This window comes from Cydia fagiglandana, chromosome 11 (assembly GCF_963556715.1).
Source record: "Cydia fagiglandana chromosome 11, ilCydFagi1.1, whole genome shotgun sequence".
NCBI classification, from domain to species: domain Eukaryota; kingdom Metazoa; phylum Arthropoda; class Insecta; order Lepidoptera; family Tortricidae; genus Cydia; species Cydia fagiglandana.
This window is the reverse complement of record NC_085942.1, coordinates 20,264,238-20,284,026: the sequence shown is the minus strand read 5'-3', so window position 1 is coordinate 20,284,026 and position 19,789 is coordinate 20,264,238. Positions and strand designations below refer to the sequence as shown.

General features: G+C 36.9%; 2 protein-coding genes across 5 annotated transcripts in view; one reads left to right on the top strand and one right to left on the bottom strand.

Annotated features, from left to right (window-relative positions):
• The window catches only part of LOC134669157 (protein N-terminal asparagine amidohydrolase), a 49,230-nt gene that overhangs the window by 10,768 nt on the left and 18,673 nt on the right, over positions 1–19,789 (bottom strand). The window contains exon 1 of one of the 4 annotated variants that reach the window (XM_063526706.1): positions 6,945–7,090. The exons of 1 other annotated variant lie outside the window; for it this stretch is intronic. Coding sequence is in view for 1 of the 3 variants with exons in the window: in XM_063526703.1 (XP_063382773.1) it covers positions 103–161 (59 nt within the window). In the remaining 2 variants the exon portion in view is untranslated. Of the gene's footprint in view, positions 1–102; positions 344–6,937; positions 7,091–19,789 lie in introns of those variants that run through there. 2 more of the 4 variants (XM_063526707.1, XM_063526703.1) reach the window with 2 other exon arrangements.
• Positions 3,455–4,642, top strand: LOC134668695 (uncharacterized). Its single transcript, XM_063526136.1, has one exon. The coding sequence runs from the start codon at positions 3,455–3,457 to the stop codon at positions 4,640–4,642; it is 1,188 nt and encodes a 395-aa protein (XP_063382206.1).

Sequence of the window (19,789 nt, the reverse complement as noted above, 5' to 3'; positions counted from 1 at the left end):
GGATCGAACCACGACTATCAGCCCTGTTATAGATTCGCCTTCCATAACGATACGACTCGTAATATCCCAAATACAAGAACTAAATGAATGAAAACAACCTACCTCTTCACACAAACCAACACAAAAATACACAAACTCTTAACATTCATGGCAACCATCATTATCACTTTTAACTACAATCTTATTTATTAATAACTTGAGACGTAACTACAGATAATGCACCACTTAATTACGCGATAAAGAAATTAGTAAACTATAGTAATTATTATTGAAGTGATACGATTATATAGTTCCAAGTCCACTTTGTAAACATGAGTGCTGCGAGGGATTTTACGCAAATTATACGTGTTTAGCGGTCACCCGCTAGTGATGCGTGTTACTTTTATTCTACTAGTTGAGTACTGACACTGATCAAATAAGTGATTTGAGGTGATTTCGACAAATATGAGTGGGTAAATAAATTATAATGAATTATAATGCCGGTTAGATTAGATTAGATTTTTATAATTCATGATAAAAGTTTGGTCAATATCAAAATTATGTTTTCTCTTCTCACCATGAACGTCAAATATTTCATAATAAAACTAATATTCTCTTCCAATAAGGATCGTATTAAGAAAATCGTATCAATAATATAGTAGCAACTTCTATTTATAATGAATACATGAAGTATGGATATCCAAGTTATTCACCGAAATTATTGATATCGGAATTAAATTCCTTTCTCAGTAGGAAGCAATAAATATTATGTACCTACTAAACCAGAACTCCATATATATACCTATATATCAGTTAAACCACCGAACCATAACGTTCCGTATTCCATAACAGACGTAAAACTGAATCAAAGAATAATTTTATCTTCCTCAACTTCCTTCATGAGTTTCATGACAAACAGTGATTCTCTAACAGCTGTCTCCTGGCTGGCTGATAAGGAAAGAAAGGTGACGGTTATAGGCGCCGAATATTATTTACTAAATAACATAATAAATAACAAAGTTACGTAACTTTAATTACAAGGGATCTCCAAGTAAAAATATGACAAGACAAGATGCAGGAAGACAGTTACTATAACTTGACAGAAAGTTGTCATTCTAACGACACAAAAAAAAGATTAAAATAGAATGTTTGAAATTACCCTAAAGCACCTAAAAACCCATAAATAGTTATGGTAAAGCCACAAAGTAAATAACCATAAACCATTCCGTTTGTGCTGGATTGTTTAATGACCATAAATTACGAATCATCGACTATTCATAGCTCCATATTGATCGGAACAAAATTTACTGCCCGTACAAATACATCGAGGATGACGTCTTTGCTAAACAATTACTGATAACTAGGTAATTACCAATAATTGAGAAACCTTAGATTTATAGGACAATTAATCTCTTAAATAAATATTATTTTAGATCTGGCAATTGGAGAAAAAACAATGGAAATCTTAATTATAAACAGCTATACAAAAATCCACCATTTTATAAACAACAACAAAATTAAAACAACGCCAGCTTCAAGTGAGCGAGTTGAAATTGCGCACTCAAAACGCACTCTAATCGGTTCATCAGCTGGGTTGAGGAGCATTTAATAACACTGATCTCTTTCCATCATCAGGGGTCAAAAACTGTACACTGTGCAGATCTATAGAGATAACTACATTTTGAAGGTTTGTACTCCATTCTCTAATTAAAGTGCGATGTCTCCTGACACAAGTAACTTTTCACTTAATGGGAGATTCCAAAGTTTTGTGTTTCGTGCATTATGTTTTAAACCAAATGAGTCAAAATAAAATAAAAATAGTCAGAACGATGTGTATGTATAGTATCATCCCTATCAGGATGTTTATTAGCCAAGGTAACACGATAAGCGACAATGTCCAAGTGGTTTATGATTCATATTAACTACTTATCGATTTTCGCGAATACATTGCTTACCTATTAATAAACAAATTTTATGTTCTTGTTCTGTGCAATAACGTGTTTTACTGCTATTGCCTCTCGTAAGTATACCGTTTAACTTAGGCAATTGTGGTCAGCTACGGAATAGTTGAAGACGTGGCTTGCAGTTAACAGTAGTGTGGACGATGGTAATTAAGAAGGTACATGAGATTACTGTGTGATATTAGTGCTGCTGCTGCTGCTGATGTATCGCTAGATGCTTTAATGACAGAGTAGATTAAGTTTTTATGGTAACGGTAGGTAAATTGCCATAGACATGTATGTACAGTGTGTTTGTCGAATGTTTCTTGAGTTTTCGTCTCCGAAATGTTAGTTTTGGAACCACAGTTCTCTAGGACTTAATGTAAGTGCCTAGAAATAACTACATATATTTATTACCTGATTCATATATTTATTTGTAAACATCATTAATTGTATAAAGAAGGTATCTTACACTCTTCTTGGCATCAGCGATTAACGATACTTCCTTTAATCTATTCTAAAATTAAATAGGAATAATTTCTTCTGACGCGGTGGTCTTTAATGTACCCATACCTAAAGATTGCATGTTGCAAGTTTGAATAAATTGCGGTAGGTATATGCGGTACTTGTTTACATATTTATCTGTGATAAATTACTAACTTTAATTACCATTCGAGCGCAAAAAAAGTAGAGACCTCACAAGCAGATAGAAATGATGAATTCTATTGCGGTATCAATAGGTTTGATGTTTAATTTGCATTTGACGATATGGAGAATAAATTAAATACTTGTTTTAGTGGAATACTTTCACATTGCGATGAGTAAAGTACGCTTAGATAGTACGGATAGGTATTACTTAATATTCGTATTGGACTTTGCGATAATAAACTCTTGATTCTATGTTTTAAATGTAAGTAGATATGCTCAGGTTGGTGGTTTGTGGTGATTTCGATTCGATTCGCGATTTTCGAAACTTTTACTTAGGTTAGGTAATTAACCATTTAGTAGTATCACTATAGTTAGTAATAAACTACTAGAGTTTGTTACAAAGTAGCGACATAACTAAAATGTTATTCAATAAAGAGGACGACCGTTTTTCCATGCAAACGTAGTCATAGCTATGGTTAATATACAATAAATTGTATAAAAATGTTCTCCATAATATCAATATTATAATATTAATATAAGGGAAAGGAGATCACGGTAATTGTAACAACTACCGCGGCATTTCCCTTTTGAGTATAGTTGGCAAGTTATTTGGACGTGTAGTACTCGGGAGACTCCAAAAACTTGCAAATAGTGTATACCCGGAGTCACAGTGTGGTTTCCGTCCCCAGCGTTCCACTGTAGATATGGTTTTCTCACTTCGTCAGCTACAGGAAAAGTGTAGAGAACAAAACACACCTCTGTTTGTAGCCTTTGTAGATCTTAACAAGGCTTTTGACACTGTCAGCAGAGAAGGACTATATACTGCACTTGAGAATATTGGATGTCCCCCTAAACTCCTGCATCTAGTCAAATCTTTTCATGATGACATGAAAGGCACTGTGGTTTATGACGGTAAAGCATCCCAGCAATTTGAAATGCGGAGGGGTGTACGCCAAGGCTGTGTTTTAGCACCCACACTATTTGGTATTTTCTTCTCACTACTTTTAAAGGCTGCTTTTAGTAATAACCAACAGGGGGTGCATTTGCATACAAGAGACGACGGGAAGTTATACAACATCTCTCTCCTCAAATCAGCAAAACATCGCGAGGACTTCTTCGTCGACAGTCTCTTGTTTGCTGACGATGCAGCTTTTGTGACTAACTCCGCAGCCGAGTTGCAAAACATCATGGACAGGTTTTCCCGGGCATGCACTTTGTTCTCCATGTCCATCAATGCCAAAAAGACAGTCGTGTTAGTGCAGGGCAGTGCGGAAACACCCAAAATACTGGTGGATGGCACAGCTCTGGAAGTCGTCAATAAGTTTTGCTACCTTGGGTCGACCGTGTCGAACAATCTCTCGCTTGATGCAGAGATCGATATTCGTATTGGCAAAGCGGCGACCATGTTCGGGAGGCTACGTACAAGGGTGTGGTGCAACAAACATCTCACTGTTAGAACCAAGATGATGGTATACCAGACTTGCGTTCTAAGTATACTCTTGTACGGAGCAGAAACCTGGACGACGTATGCAAAACAGGAGCGACGACTCAACACTTTTCACATGCGCTGTCTACGCAACATTTTAGGCATAACTTGGCAGGACAAAGTGACTAATCAGAGGGTTCTTGAAAAAGCACAGCTGCCCAGTCTTGCCGCTCTTCTCAAACAGAGACGCTTGCGGTGGCTGGGGCATGTGCACCGGATGGAACCCGCTAGAATACCTCGACGTGTCTTGCTCGGTGCAGTTGCGTATGCTAAAAGGAACGTGGGAAGACCGATGCTGCGCTTTAAAGACTGTGTCAAGCGAGACATGTCTGCATTTGAAATCGACCACCATGCCTGGGAAGCCTTAGCTGAAGACCGTGATGGATGGCGCAAGCGTGTTGTGGAGGGGAGAAGGCTATGCGACCAAGCCTGGTTTAATGCATTAGATAGCAGAAGGTGTCGCAGAAAGCAAACCGGGACTGGAACCTCGGATGGCATGAGCTTTCTCTGCCAAAAATGTGGGAGGTCATGCCGCTCACGCATCGGCCTCCACAGTCACCAAACCCGGTGTCTGCACAGCAATGTATAAATCGTCTGCAATAGACGGAAAGGCCTGTGATGATGAATATCAATATCCAGGGAGGAAAGCTCGGACTACGTTTGTATGGAGAAGCGGTCGTCCACTATCCACTTAAAGGTTGTTAGATAAAATTTATATTTAATATGTAGGCACTAGAAAAAATAAATAATATGTGTTGTTTTACAGGTAGGTCAATATTTAGGCGCCTTTTATTGCTATGAAATGACCCCGGGATCCAGTTATCTTTCAGTTTTTTCAAATAATACTTAACAAATATCTCCGTTCACCCTTAACGCTACAGTAAGAAACATAACGACCTCCCCGCTGATAAACGATCCGCAATAAATTATAATAAAACTAAAAGTTAACGTCGTTCTCGGCAAAGCAATAAAGTTTGAGTAATACAGTAACTTCTACTGATCGTACATCATTTGAGGGTACCTAATACAGTAGAAATACACTAGCAAAAACGGCTACGGCGACTTTTTTAATAATTAAACAGCTCATGATGAACATTTTACCTATTCATCGCATTGTATCTTCGCAGTTTTTATCCCCCTTAATAATAAAATTTAGCAGAATGACGGATATGGATAAATGACAGTCAATTCTAAAAATAAACCTCGGGGATCCTAATAAACAAATTCTAGGCTATATTTTCTTAATTTTTCCCTTATTGCCATTTATGATTTAAAAATAAAATTTTATAGGAAGTTTTCCTGTAAACGACTTCATTCGTCCTCTTTAGGACCAATCATTTTTTCATGCAGTCATACTCATTAATTGCAGTAAAATAAATGCCAGAATACCTTACTGAATTGGTACAAGAGGTTGTCAAATGGCAAAGCTTTAATTGCCACAAGATTCACAATATGGAATATCGCTACTGATCAATGATCATTACCAACGCAGTAGTAATGAAAGCCAATGCCACCTGCGGCTTGCAATACAACTTTACAAGTCGCACCGTCCTTGATCCAACGAGGTATGATTAATAGATGGTGGTAAGAAATTGAGACGCACACGGCCCGTACAAAGAATCAGGTGTGTGTCGAACACGAACGGTGGAGGATTCCGTACGTAGCAACTCTGTTGTGTGTCGGACAATACGAATAAGGCACTATGAAAGATTGTTATGAAAAGATATTATAAAATAATTTGAGTTTTAACGCAAAATTGTTAGGGATTTCACGAATTGAATAATTTCTAAGTACCAATCTTTTTTTTATAATTTGTGTACTTCTTTGCTGTCTACACCAACTTGATATTAGGATCGATGAAATTATTACTTAGCACGCGTCAAGCTTCGCAGGTTATTCGTCAAGTACAACAGTTTTCGTTGTTTACTTGATTTTTTTTTATTTATTTCTTTACAGTTTTAATTTCTACTATCTCTTTTAATAATACTTTCTACAATGATAAGGACCTGAACGAAAATGGTACTACTTTCAAAAAATAATTTATCTCTTAACTTATGGGCATAAGCCCTTTAAACCAAACAGTTATCTTGTAAAATATCTGAGGTGTAACGGAATCCTAAAAACGATCATTGCGCCGTCGTGCGCTCTAAAATAACTTCGGTAAACCATTGGAGGCAACAATAGGCTAATTATATGGCTCAAAAATAAATGACCACTGGCACACAAACATATGACCATTACTAGATCCATCAATCACTGGCACAAAGTATCAGTGTCTATAAAAAGCGAGTACGAAATTTTGCTTTCAATGTTAAGGTAAAGTTTATCGTAAGCGTAGGATACTGACGACTTGATGGTGTAAGATCTGTAGTAAGGAATGTCTACACTTGTCTGATATTTGACCTTCAGGAACAATAGTCTTGTCTTTCTAGTCGCTAACCAAGTTCTTCTGTTGTTTGAAGTTTGCTCGACCTCGATGAATATTTCCATCACTTCCTTCTTTGTCTTACGCGCCTTAAGGAAATATTTTATTTATGTATCATTTCGTCACCTTGTTACAGTGACAATCATTATGAAAGCTTCTAGGAATCTCGTATTATAGTCACTGAAAACTGAAAAGGTGTGAATTGGTATAGAAACATCTCGATCGTACAAAGCGACATCTAACTAGCATAAGAGTAGGTACTGCCTTGACGGCACTGATGTCCCAAATCACTCAAACAGACCGGTGGTCCAAAACGACGTGAGATTGAATCTCGCTCGAGGCTTCACTTTTTAATGAGAAAACGTTGCTTGCTGATACAATATTGAAACAACCTAGAAAAGAGATAAGTCAGCGAAAATTAAAACATCACTCCTTTTCTCCATCAGTTAATAAAAATACAAACTACCTGAACAATGTATCTTCTTCAACGCATACACACACTTATCGACATAAAAATAGAACACTGACACTTCACACCGATCTTCAAGAGGAAAATAAAACTGTTTGCTCTCAAGAACAGCATCCGACTGAGGATCCGAGCGAGACGTTATCGCGGACAGCGCGAGTTACTAGCCTGTTATTGTTATGATAATGCTTATTATAAATGTTGGAAATAGCCCTGATAACGCAATGAGCAATTAAGAAATATACCATCGGCGCATATCGTGCCGCAAACAAAGTAGGTATCTGCATAAGTAATTAAAGCGATTATACTAATAAACTTCCTAGAAAATAATTGCGATTATCAATGGGTGTTTTGAAAACACCAATAGTACCAGTATATCACTAAATAGTACCTAATAGCGCCCGGCTTACGAACTGCTCCGAGCACAGTCAGTTAGTAGGTACTGGTACTGTAAAACCACTCAACTTACTAAACTATATTCCAGTAAACAACTATGGTGTACAAGTTTAATAAAATTATGTGTATGAACATGAACACCAATGTTATCCTCGAAGCAATACCAATATTAATCACACCTACTTACATAAACAAATTCAAGTTCAGTACTTAGTTAACTTAGTTTGCACTAAGTACTACAGTTGAGCGGGTTTACGGTATGTCAACGAATGACTAGATTTTATAATAGGTATCCAAGAAATGTAAGCAATTAACCTACCATGGGTGCATATTGTGTCGACAAACAAGTTGAAGGTACTTATGCATAATCAAGACGATTATCCTAATAATCGCACTTCCTAGAACTTATGTGATTATCAATTGTCAATGGTTGTTTAGAAACCGAGGTTAATTTGACTTGTAATTAATTTCAGCATGACATGGCAGGTAATCAGAATTCATTGTTTCGTGATACTTTTTGATTCGAACTTTCTGATGCTATTTTATTTTGCATTCTTCGAAATTGTCGGGATATCAAATTAATTTATTTTTTGTGGTGATTAATGTGGAGCAGAGAATATTATATATTTGCTAAATTACTGTATACCCTCGTAGATTACCAGATACTTTGGGTTTATTATTGACTTTCTAATTTATGGAAATAAACATAACAAAATTAGTTAATATCACAGGCTCCTGAGACTCCTCGTACAAGTTTTCGTACATATTTCACAATCCTTTATGAACTTTTATGAACAAACTTTCAAAAACAAAACAACTGCTTCTGGGTCTCATGCAGGAGGTTCCAAACAGCGATGTCAGAGCAACGCGTATATTTATTTACGATGTACTTACTTGTGTTTACGACGCGACGCTGCATTCCGCTGCATTGATAACGCCGTTACAGCAGGGATGAGTGACAAGGGTGCTACCCGTGCGGTTATCACACCGATACCGCACTCCGCTCTGATGTGTGGTCGAGATGCCGCTTTGCACGAATATAGCGACGTCCAAACAATGGGAAGACTGTCTAAAACGGTCCTGATACCGCGATACCAGAAAGATTGACAAGGGTGTTACGGTGTTAGTGATACTCTCGTCACTCTTGCGGCTTACCAAGCGCCGGCGCATACAACGTTAACAATTTAATTTAATATATTTCCAATTTGGGTAATATTGGCTTTTGGTTTCCATTATGGCAATATCGTAATTATTGGTCCGATATTCAGATATTCACTCCGGTATTCACGCCCAATTTGGTACAAATCTCAAGATAAAAGATAAGAAAGTCAGTCTCTGTCAGTTGTCAATTAACAAGTACATACAGGGTGTCCCAGAATTCGACGTCAAGCCGTAAACGGATGATAGACCAAGTCATAACAGTTATCATAAAAATACAAAAAAAAATCGAACTCATGTTCTTTAAAAATTATACATACAGTACAGATTTGGAAGATTCTATCTTATGGGTTGTCAATTGACAAGTTTAGGAGATAGGGAGAGATTAGAGAGCTCCCGGTTCGGAGCGATGCCCGGTAAGGTTTGATCTCCGTGATAACATCGAAGCTTGTTTAGATTAGGTACCGGTTAGATATGTAGATAGAGTTTACCTTCGAACATCAATAAGACAGTCTGAAAGTTGGTACACATGCATTTTTAGGTCCAAAACAAGAGTACAAGTAGAATTTGTATTTGACAATTGTATTTGAAAGATTTGTGTTAAAAAACATAAACTTTATTGACATTAAGATTAAAGTATACAATTGTATAAGTTTGCGTAGCATGCGTGGGGAATACAGAAGCCGTCGGGCGGCGCCGGATCAAAGCGTTGCTCTAATTGGATTTAATTGACGGCCGGCGCACGCGCACGCTTTTGTTACGAACGCTTGCAGCATTTTATGGCCGAGTTAAACGTTGAGCACCAGAATACGTGCGCTCTTGAATAGTGCTGTTTAACGTGTATTTTGCATTTAACTTTTGTTAAGCAACTGTGGAGCAACACAGTGCAACAGTAAGTAACTACAACTAGGTATAATCTTAGTTATCTAATGTTACCGTGTTGCGTAGGGTGGCTCTACAAAAGTTGACTGCGGTGCGGCACCTTTACACAAGTGCCCAAAAAAGGAGTCTATGTGCAGGGTTCATGGTCGAAAATTTTCTGTAGAAATAGAAAGTCGAGTATTTTTTGAGAAATAATACTTTTTTGAGTAGAGGTAGGGGCAAGGGTTATGGGGTCCGCCCCTGGTCACGTTATTTTGGTTCATCCGAAGAGCGGACTCGCTTTCGCGTGTGCACTTAATCGGAATAGAGGACTTGCTCCTGCTCACTTAACTTCCACAAACATGTTAACATGTTATTTTAAACCTTATATCCAAGGGATAAGAACGTTAGTCGTGTGGAAAGTTGTGAATAAGTTAAATGGGTTTACAGCTGTCGGGGTGCAGTGCAGCGATTTAGCAATTGAGTGTAAACGCGTTAGAGGATTAAGTAATTAACTAATAGGTCACTTGCATATGGTGCTATTGGCGAGAAATACAAACTTAGATTAGAGTAATTCAATATTAATCTGCAATTATTATATTTTAATTCATTCATATTTAAAATACATAACAGGCAAGAGGCAACCGCAACATCTGACAACAGTGACATCGCAACTTTTCGCCCTTCATGATCTTGTTGCTAAAACATATCGACCGGAGGCCCAGACATGCACGAGTATGAGGTGACTGTTATAGCCATAGGTAAGTTGAAATTGGTCTACCTAGATTCAAGATTCAATTCAATAGTAAAACATAAATGCGTCTTAATTCATGCAATAATTTAACGACTAAAATCCTCATGAATATATAATAATCTCGCAATAAATCGAAGCAAACCATAAAGACGCCCGAAATGGAGCTCGGATTACAAATATTAAATGCACTCGTCCATTGTCTGCACTAAACGCGTAATTCCGATACTCCGCCATTTGTTACCGCGTTATAGCTGCCTCCTCCAACCTCCTAATCGGTAGTGACCCTGCCTTAGAAGCAGGAGGTCCCGGGCTTGGATTCGGGTAAGGCCATTTATTTGTTTAATTATTACTATAAAAGTACTATTAAAGAGTCGAATCTTTTCAATACAAAAAGACCCATAAACGACAAGCCTTATAGCGGCTGAAAATATTTCTAAATCATGACATTTCAGAAACTCTCAAAACACTTGTCAATAACATATTTCACATAATTTCTAGCCTCAGATTGAAGTTCAAACTCAGTTCTTCTAATTCATCATTTCTTATTACTCATATACGGCTCGAGTTCCTACAACTTACCAACTGTAAATCACATAGCAGGTCCTTTAATGAACTCCCCATAGCGGCACGTCCATAACTCCTCGTGCCCATTATTTGAACAGATTCGTGACAATGGCCGGGGCCAGTTATGGCCACGGCAATACAACTGTCCGAACCTTGTAAATCTTTGGCTAAACTGATCATCAATTTCGCGCAATTATATTTTCTTTCTTAAGTTTTTTAACAACATGATTATAACTTGATATGATTTGCACTCAATATAGGTACTTTATTGATTCACCCGTGTACTTACAGCGAACACACAGCGTCGACAGTGATTTTTAGGGTTCCATTAGCCAAATGGCAAAAAACGGAACTCTTATGGATTCATCATGTCTGTCTGTCTGTCTGTCTGTCCGTCCGTAGGTCACAGCCACTTTTTTCGGAAACTATAAGAACTATACTGTAACTTGGTAAGTAGATGCATTCTGTGAACCGCATTAAGATTTTCACACAAGAATAGAAAAAATACAATAAATTTTGGGGGTTCCCCATACTTAGAACTGAAACTCAAAAAATTTTTTTCATTAAACCTGTATGGGGTATTTATGGATAGGTCTTTAAAAATGATATTGAGGTTTCTAATATCATTTTTTTCTAAACTGAATAGTTTGCGCGAGAGACACTTCCAAAGTGGTAAAATGTGTGTCCCTCCCCTTCTAAAATAAGAGAATGATAAATCCAAAAAAAATATGATGTACATTACCATGCAAACTTCCACCGAAAATTGGTTTGAACGAGATCTAGTAAGTAGTTTTTTTTTAATACGTCATAAATCGTAAGCCGCAATTTTATTACATATACTTGTTGCTACGGAACCCTTCATCGGCGAGTCCGACTCGCACTTGGCCGCTTTTTTCATGTCTCGGAGCACTTTGTTTGCGTTGCGTACGTTTTCATCGATACACGTGTGCGTTATTTGCGCGTCTTTTTTACGGTGTAGATATCGATACAAACACGAAAGCTATTAAAAAAACAAATGTGACATAGAGCATCAGGAAACCATTGTCAATCATGCAACCAATAAAAGAAGCGATTAGAATTAGCGTGTAGGTGTCAATTAATTAACTCTCAATAAAATGTTTATTATAAAACGTGTTACCTCAATAATTCCATACTGATTTTAATTTTTAACAAGCAGAAACGTCTGCTAACGATGTTACTAAGCTTAGAATAAATTTAAAAGTGGAAAATTGTATTCTAAGCTTAATTCCATACTGAGTCATCATCGTCATTAGCTATGATAACGTGACAAAATAATACTAAAAGTCGTATAAGCGTCATATCGTCACTCTCTTCAGGTCTTTTGGTGCCGACGAGACTAAATTAAGCGAATCAGAGGCAACTAATTGTAGCATGTGGGCGGGCTCTACGTGAAAATACGTCTTTAGAATGAAAGGGCGTAAACGTCAACTATACAGTGTGTAAAGATAAGTCGGGCCCTGGAGGGAAACTACCTTAAATCCTTAAGCTGGCTCATTTTACTTAAAGGAGACATTACTTTATTTTTCAAAAGAAACAAAACTGCATTCAAAGATTTTCTAAAACTCACTTGCCTCGAACCGACTAAAAATTCCATTAAATAAACACTCGCAATTTTATTCTACTAGTCGATACAGTTAATGTTAATGATAACATTTCTCCAAGAAACATTAGATCTTACACTCGTCTGTCTGTCAAATCTAATATTTAGTAGGATTTTTTTAGACAAGCCAAATTGAAGAAAATAAATGTAAAAAACCGGGCAAGTGCGAGTCGGACTCGCGCACGAAGGGTTCCGTACCATAATGCAAAAAAAATACCGAAAAAAAAGCAAAAAAAAAACGGTCACCCATCCAAGTACTGACCACTCCCGACGTTGCTTAACTTTGGTCAAAAATCACGTTTATTGTATTGGAGCCCCATTTTAATCTTTGTTTTATTCTGTTTTTAGTATTTGTTGTTATAGCGGCAACAGAAATACATCATCTGTGAAAATTTCAACTGTCTAGCTATCACGGTTCGTGAGATACAGCCTGGTGACAGACAGACGGACGGACGGACGGACGGACGAACGGACGGACAGCGAAGTCTTAGGAATAGGGTCCCGTTTTACCCTTTGGGTACGGAACCCTAAAAAGAAAAATATTTAAATGCAGTTTTGCTTCTTTTTAAAAATAAAGGAATGTCTCTTTTAAGTAAAATGAGCCAGCTTAAGGATTGAAGGTAGTTTCCCTCCAGGGCCCGACTTATCTTTCCACACTGTATAAACGATTGTTAAATCGAACACACCGTAGGAAATCGTTAAAGACAAAATTAATCAACGGTTTGTTTTAAAGAGGTTGGTAAGTTTTATGAATAAGGGGGTATAGTTAATACTGCAACTAGGTATGAACCAAAAATTCAATACATCATAACTAAGTGTCTTCATTCAGTTAATTATTAATTATTATAATTATAATAATTTATATTAGGTATAAATTATTATAATTTAGTTTTAAAGCATCAAAAGTGCAGGCACCAATACAATGGTGGTATGAAACTGTCTGAGGATATCAACAGGAAGTCATTAACATTAATGTCTGTATTTGCATCTTTGATTGCGTACCTAATTGTAATGAAAAAAGTGTGAATAGATGTCAGATGTGTAAGGTCTAATAAATATTTAATAATATACAATATAATGTTTTTATAAGACGTGTAAGATATTATTTAATATGTACAACAATGCTAATAAAATTACAATTTGTTTTCATAGCATTTATTATTTTCATAATTAGATGTTTCATTTATTACGCAATAAGGCCAATAAGCGGAACAATATAAACGAAAAACCGATGTATGTACCGACCTTTAAAGACGTCACTATAAAGAGATCTTTGAAAGGTTCCTTGTTCAGTTATCGCGGCATCTATTGCGATATAAATGCGCGCCATTATCTCAGCTATCTAATTTAGCAAATTTTCTATGAACCAACCAACTCTCCCACGGCTCATGACAAGGCAAAAGGCAGAATCCTTTAGCGGAAGCGGTGTTCGGACATTGGAAACCTTGAATTGATATGCGTTTAACACTCAAACTGCATTTCGCTCGGATTTTAGGGAGGAGAACAAATACATTCAATTTAAGAAACATAACTCTTACATCGATATGGCAATTGATCCCAGTAAAATATACGAATATATAGAGCTGAAGCCATTTTATTTCGGAAACTAACAATCATCAATATAACAATATAACTGACAATCCGTATTTACGATTTTCTGGAAAAGTACAAGCTTCTAGATGAAAATCAACATGGTTTTCGCAAAAACAGCTCAACCACCTTAGCAGTATTCAAGTTTGTACAACGCGCTCTAGATTTCATACGACACAAACATTACGCTGTAGGACTCCTACTTGATATGACGAAGGCATATGATAGGGTCTCTCACAACATTTTGCTAAAGAAACTGGAGGAAATAGGCATACGAGGTAACGCTTACGGCTGGCTAAAATCGTATCTTAGCGACAGAAAACAATACGTACAGATACGGCACTTTGACGAACAAAGTAACCAACTAACTTTAGTGCAATCTAACATGAAAGTAACAAACTGCTCTATCCCCCAGGGCAGCGTGATCGGATGTTTACTTTTTATCATTTATATTAATAATCTTCCAAAATCGACAAATAATTTCAATATATTGTATGCTGACGATGTGTCCTTCCTTTTTGATTGTCAACATTTAAGCGACGCTAATAAAATTATAGAATCTTATCAAAATACTACTTCATGGCTCTCAAATCATAATTTGGAAATTAATAACCTTAAAACAAAAATTATACAATTTCATCCATACCAAAAGGAACCCCTAGACCTGTCTACAGTAACTAGCACTTTAAATATAGAGGAAGTAAAGCATTTCAACCTTCTGGGTATCACTATCGATACTTCGTTTAACTGGCAAGAACATATTTCAATGATAAAATCAAAACTATCCCAATTCATTTTTGCCTTGAATTTATTAAAATCTAATACACACTCGGAATGCGCTAAATCTGCATATTATGCTTATGCCTACTCGTGGCTGAAATATGGCATTATTTTATGGGGACACAGCTCAGAAGCGCACAGTCTATTCGTAAGCCAAAAGAAGTGCCTTCGAATAATTGTAAACGTTCGCAAACGAGCTGCATGTAAAGAACTCTTTATTAAAGAAAATATGCTTACCCTCCCCTGTCTCTACATTCTTGAAACTGCTGCTTTTGTTAGGAAACATATTACATTGTACGACCATGTCAAAAGTGCCCGAAGAAGACAGGATAAACTATTTTTGCCAGCAAAACCAAATTTACAAATGTTTAAAAATAGCCCTCATTATAGATCTGTGATAATTTACAACCAATTACCAAAAAGCGTTACTAGTGAGCAAAAACCGCAATCTTTTATTAATAAACTTAAATCAATTCTAATACGAAAGGCATATTATACAATCGAGGAATTTTTATCAGATAATGAATTGGAGTAAATATTAGTTGATTATTTTAATTTAATTTTATTATTTATTATTGTTGGACTTTTATGATGAATTAAATATATAAAATAAGTAGTAATGCAATATGGATGATATTTAATTAAAATTTAATATTTTGTTTATTATTATAATTTATTTTGCAATTCTTAAGTTTAATAATGTAATGTATCATTTGTAAATAGTTACCATTAAGTAGTATTAAGATAATTGCAATGCCCTAACGGGGTATCATGTACCTACTTTTCACAATGTTTTATACCATCCTCTGTAATGAACATGATCGCAATAAATATATGAATATGAATATGAATATGAACTAAGTAAAACCCTCAGCTATTATAAGGGAAATATGTATATTACTATAAAACTATAAGCCTACAAAGAAAAAACATTACTAAATATTGTCATATTATTTGCCTACAAAAACGGAGCCCCAGGCCTGCAGAGAAAATGGAACATATAAAATTAAAAATAAAATTTCCAAAGTGTTTTTTAAATCGGCCTCTTGATTCTAAGAACGGACCTATCTGAATAAAACATCCTGTATATTGCGACTGTAACCTGCACCTAATATCAAATCAATATCCGGTCAAGTTAAGATTTAAAAGCTGGTACGCCTCGGGGCCATTCCGGCTCATTTGCGGCGAAAGACAAACGTTGCATCGTCGGCGAGCACAAATTTCGCCGATATAATCGCTCCGCGAGACAATGCGGGCCCGTGGAACTGGAAGGGCATATGTATGGGCTGTAATGTAAGTATTGTCGGTACCTGACGAGTTTGAGCGAGTGGCTTCAGGTTAGTCGCAAACAGGTGTTGGACATTTTATAATCTGTACCTACTTAACTGAGCTGAGCATACCTCAGTACATATTTTTGTGGGTCATTATGACATTAAATGCTTAGTACAGTCACCTGCACTAATATGTTACTCTTCGAAGGCCGCAAAAATATATGACACACTCTTAATGCTCTATAAATAAGATCGTGTCAGATATTTTTGCGGCCTTCGAAGAGTAACATATTATTGCAGGTGACTGTACATGGATCAATTGTTTATTTTGAATTGTCTCAAGGGCAGATTTCACAGTTTATTCTTTACGTCAGGTCATGTGCAGTATACTATAATAATTATAAATAGTCACGTGACTCCACCGCTCGCGCCGTCCAACAAGCCACTAGACATACGGCGTATAGCCTCCGAGCGTCGCGCCGGTTATCGGGCCGATACGCCCGATACGGCCGATACGGCTGATGGATGCGGCACGCTCGCTGATACCATCTGCCTCGTGACCGCACCAATTATTATTCAATATCGTGCTTTGATTGTCTTTAATATTGGCTATTTATGAATTAAACGGTTCACTTTGGTCCCGATTATGTCTTGCAATGCATCTGCATGCCTTTCTTTTGCATAGGTACACCTAGTTTTTGTTAGTGAATTTGTTGTTTTTACCAAATTTTCGTATATTATCGAATTTAAGTCAGTAACGATTTTTAGGACAAATCCAGTGAAAGTAAACACACGTCATTATAATGACTATATTTTATTATGTAAAGAATTAGTCCATAATAAAATAATAATATATGTACACATGCAAACACACCACGAAAATCAATAAATCTTGAAGTTTGTCAGAAAGATGCTTAAATAACTATGATTAATGATTCTCCTTTACTTATCTTAGAAACGGAAATGCCTCTAACTCACGGACTGTATGTGATGATATATCGTTAGTACCTACGTTGATGAGTCACATTCAAATGTTAATAACTATTTGTTAAAAATGACAAAAAAAAACTCTTCTCACAAAAATGCCTTACATCATTTTGGAAAAGGGCTGATACTCTTCAAACTACTGGGTCGATTTTTATCAAACATAGCTAAGAACTACCGCAAGGAAAGAGACTCTCTTTCACGTAAAGAGAGCCGAATTGAAATCGGTCCATCCGTTTGAGAGCTCCGATGCCACAGACAGACAGAGAGACATCGGCGTCAAACTTATAACACTCCAGTTTTTGCGTCGGAGGTTAATAAAGTTAAACTCTATTTGATCTAATACATACAGTCAGCAGCAGAAGTCGCTATACACTCCAGGTGCTCAAAGAGAGGTAAACGTTTAAACTGTCAAAAAGTTGTTGACTGTCATGGTAGCATTTACTTGTGAGCGCTCAACATGTCACAAATATCTTAACAGTCGCTATTCATTAATTTCTACACTTACAACAAATCATTGATACCTTAGCTGTCAAAAAACCACTGGTATCTAAGCGGTCAACGTGTCAAATATATCTGAACAATATGTAAAAATAGACGTTTAAAGCAGACATGTATGGTCGTATATTGAATGAATAATTGCCATGCTAATTTCAGGTAAAGCGTTTTAACAATCATCGAAAGCAGTACAGTCTTGTCATCACATACATCTATCTCACGTTTTGCCCTTCAACCATTGACAGGGGCCTGTCAGTCAACTTACTGCAAACTATTTCTTTTATTGAATAGAATCATCAAAACGAATGAGTGACACATAGCGAAAGCTAACTGAAGCCGAATTTAGAGCCAATTGTCAAAGCACGTTGTGGTCTTGTTACTAAGGCGTTTGCTTTTCAAAGCAGAGACCGCGGGTTCAAATCTCAGTTGGACGCACCTAGAGTTTACAGCTTTTTTTTGGGTTTTATTTCTATTATTAATTTGTGGTTTTATATTAATTTCGCATAAGTTTATATGTTTTTTGAAGATATGTCACATGTAGCGTATGTAAGACTTTCTAACAGGACGTTGTAGGTTTGAACCCGCAGTGGGCGTTCCTTAGATTACTCCTGTGCGGAATGCCATTTGATGTTTACTGCTAGGTTATACTAACAATAAGTTCAAAGATATACAGTATGTATCAGAACGAAAAGCCAAGAAAGAGACCGATTAATGTTTAGGTCATACTGAACAACTTTTACTATGGGACCAACCTCGAAAACGCGGAAAAATAATTGGAAGTTTCATACATTTTGCTGGTCTGATGTTGAAGTAGGTATTCTATGGGAGAGTAAACTTTTTTCCGGGTCCCATAGTAAACGTTGCTCAGTATGACCTAAAAATTAATGGGGTCTCTTTCTTGGCCTTTCGTTCTGATACATACTGTATATAACTCCGGATAGTACTCTATCCTCTCTGCTAAGTTGTAAAAACTCGTCATTCCTATGGTCAACAGTTAGCATATTGCGTAGGTATATGCATGGCAGTGATGGTTTTATCGCATAGGTACATATATAAAAGAGGAGGCACCGTTCTTGCGGATCATGAGAGTCATAGTTGGATATGCTTAACACCTTTACTGCCCGTGCTCCTCACGTGGGGCCACGGCTAGCCTCTATTACAAAGCCATAAGGTTTACATGTCAGATTGGGACAGTGAACGTGTTAAGTTTCAATTCTATTATTTTCTCCTTCGTTCTTTAATCGATTCGGAGCATCGTATTTTAGTACTATATAGTATATTTTAGTACAATAAGCGGGCTAAATAAATATATTAACATATAATATGCTCTACGGCTTGGAGTTTGGCGTCTTTCGAGCGTCGGCGTCTGTCGGCGTCGGTCCAGCGCTATGGAAAATGACGTCGCTGCGCAGTTGCGTCGACGCTGCGTCGACGTCGGCCATAGAATTGTAGACGCCGACGCTCGAAAGACGCCAGATGTGGGGGGGCCCTAAAATAAAAAACCGATCATTCTCGTAGAACCTAAATACTTATTTATTGTCTAAGTTTGACACTTGACGATAAAATACTTCTTTAAGAAAGGAGGTGTCAATTCGTAGTTGCTACAGTATTTTTTTAAAAGTTAAACAGATAAAATGTTGATGCTTAGTTACCATTGAAATAACAACTGCTTAGCAACTGGTGGCACCCTGGCTGCTGACATACGTGTTGGCAGTGCGTGTAGGTATTAATGACAGCAGCTTGAATTTGAGTGCTTAGTTACCACTGAATTTGTAACCGTTATTGTCATTGTGATTAAATAAGGGTGTATGTGTTAAAGAAAAACTCAGAAGTTAAGATATATGTGACGAACTGAAAGCCTACGCTAAAATGACAACTTAGATGTCCTTATTTTTGTGACGATTGAAGTGTATATGTTTTCTTGGACACCTTGCCCGCTCAGGTATATCTGCTGCTGACTGTACCTAACGTATTCAAAAGACAAAAAGCCTCTCTACTGAGTTTAAGGTTCAATATCGCTTGCAAGTTTGGGATCGTCGTCATTCTATTCAAATTAACACCTTTATTCGATTATCGATAACTTGCTGCATCGATTAAGTGGCTCCAATCGACGGCCATTGTATCGATATTCTGATGTATCAATCGTCTGATAGGTATATCGAGTTATTCAATTAGTGGTGATATGATTGTCACTTGACCGGGGCACAATCAAATGGGACCTCTGTAAATAGCACAGATTGTCTGGTGAATTGGGTGACTTGTTGCTTTATTGCTGAAGTATTCTGGCTTTGTTGAGCTCGCGAATAGCATTCGTAAACTGACCCCATTGAGATTAGTAGTTCTCCCCGAGCAGAGATCTTGCAACACA

What these genes read in the sequence shown, in the direction of transcription:
- LOC134668695 (XM_063526136.1), top strand. Translation starts at nt 3,455, where the DNA reads ATGAAAGGCACTGTGGTTTATGACGGTAAAGCATCCCAGCAATTTGAA.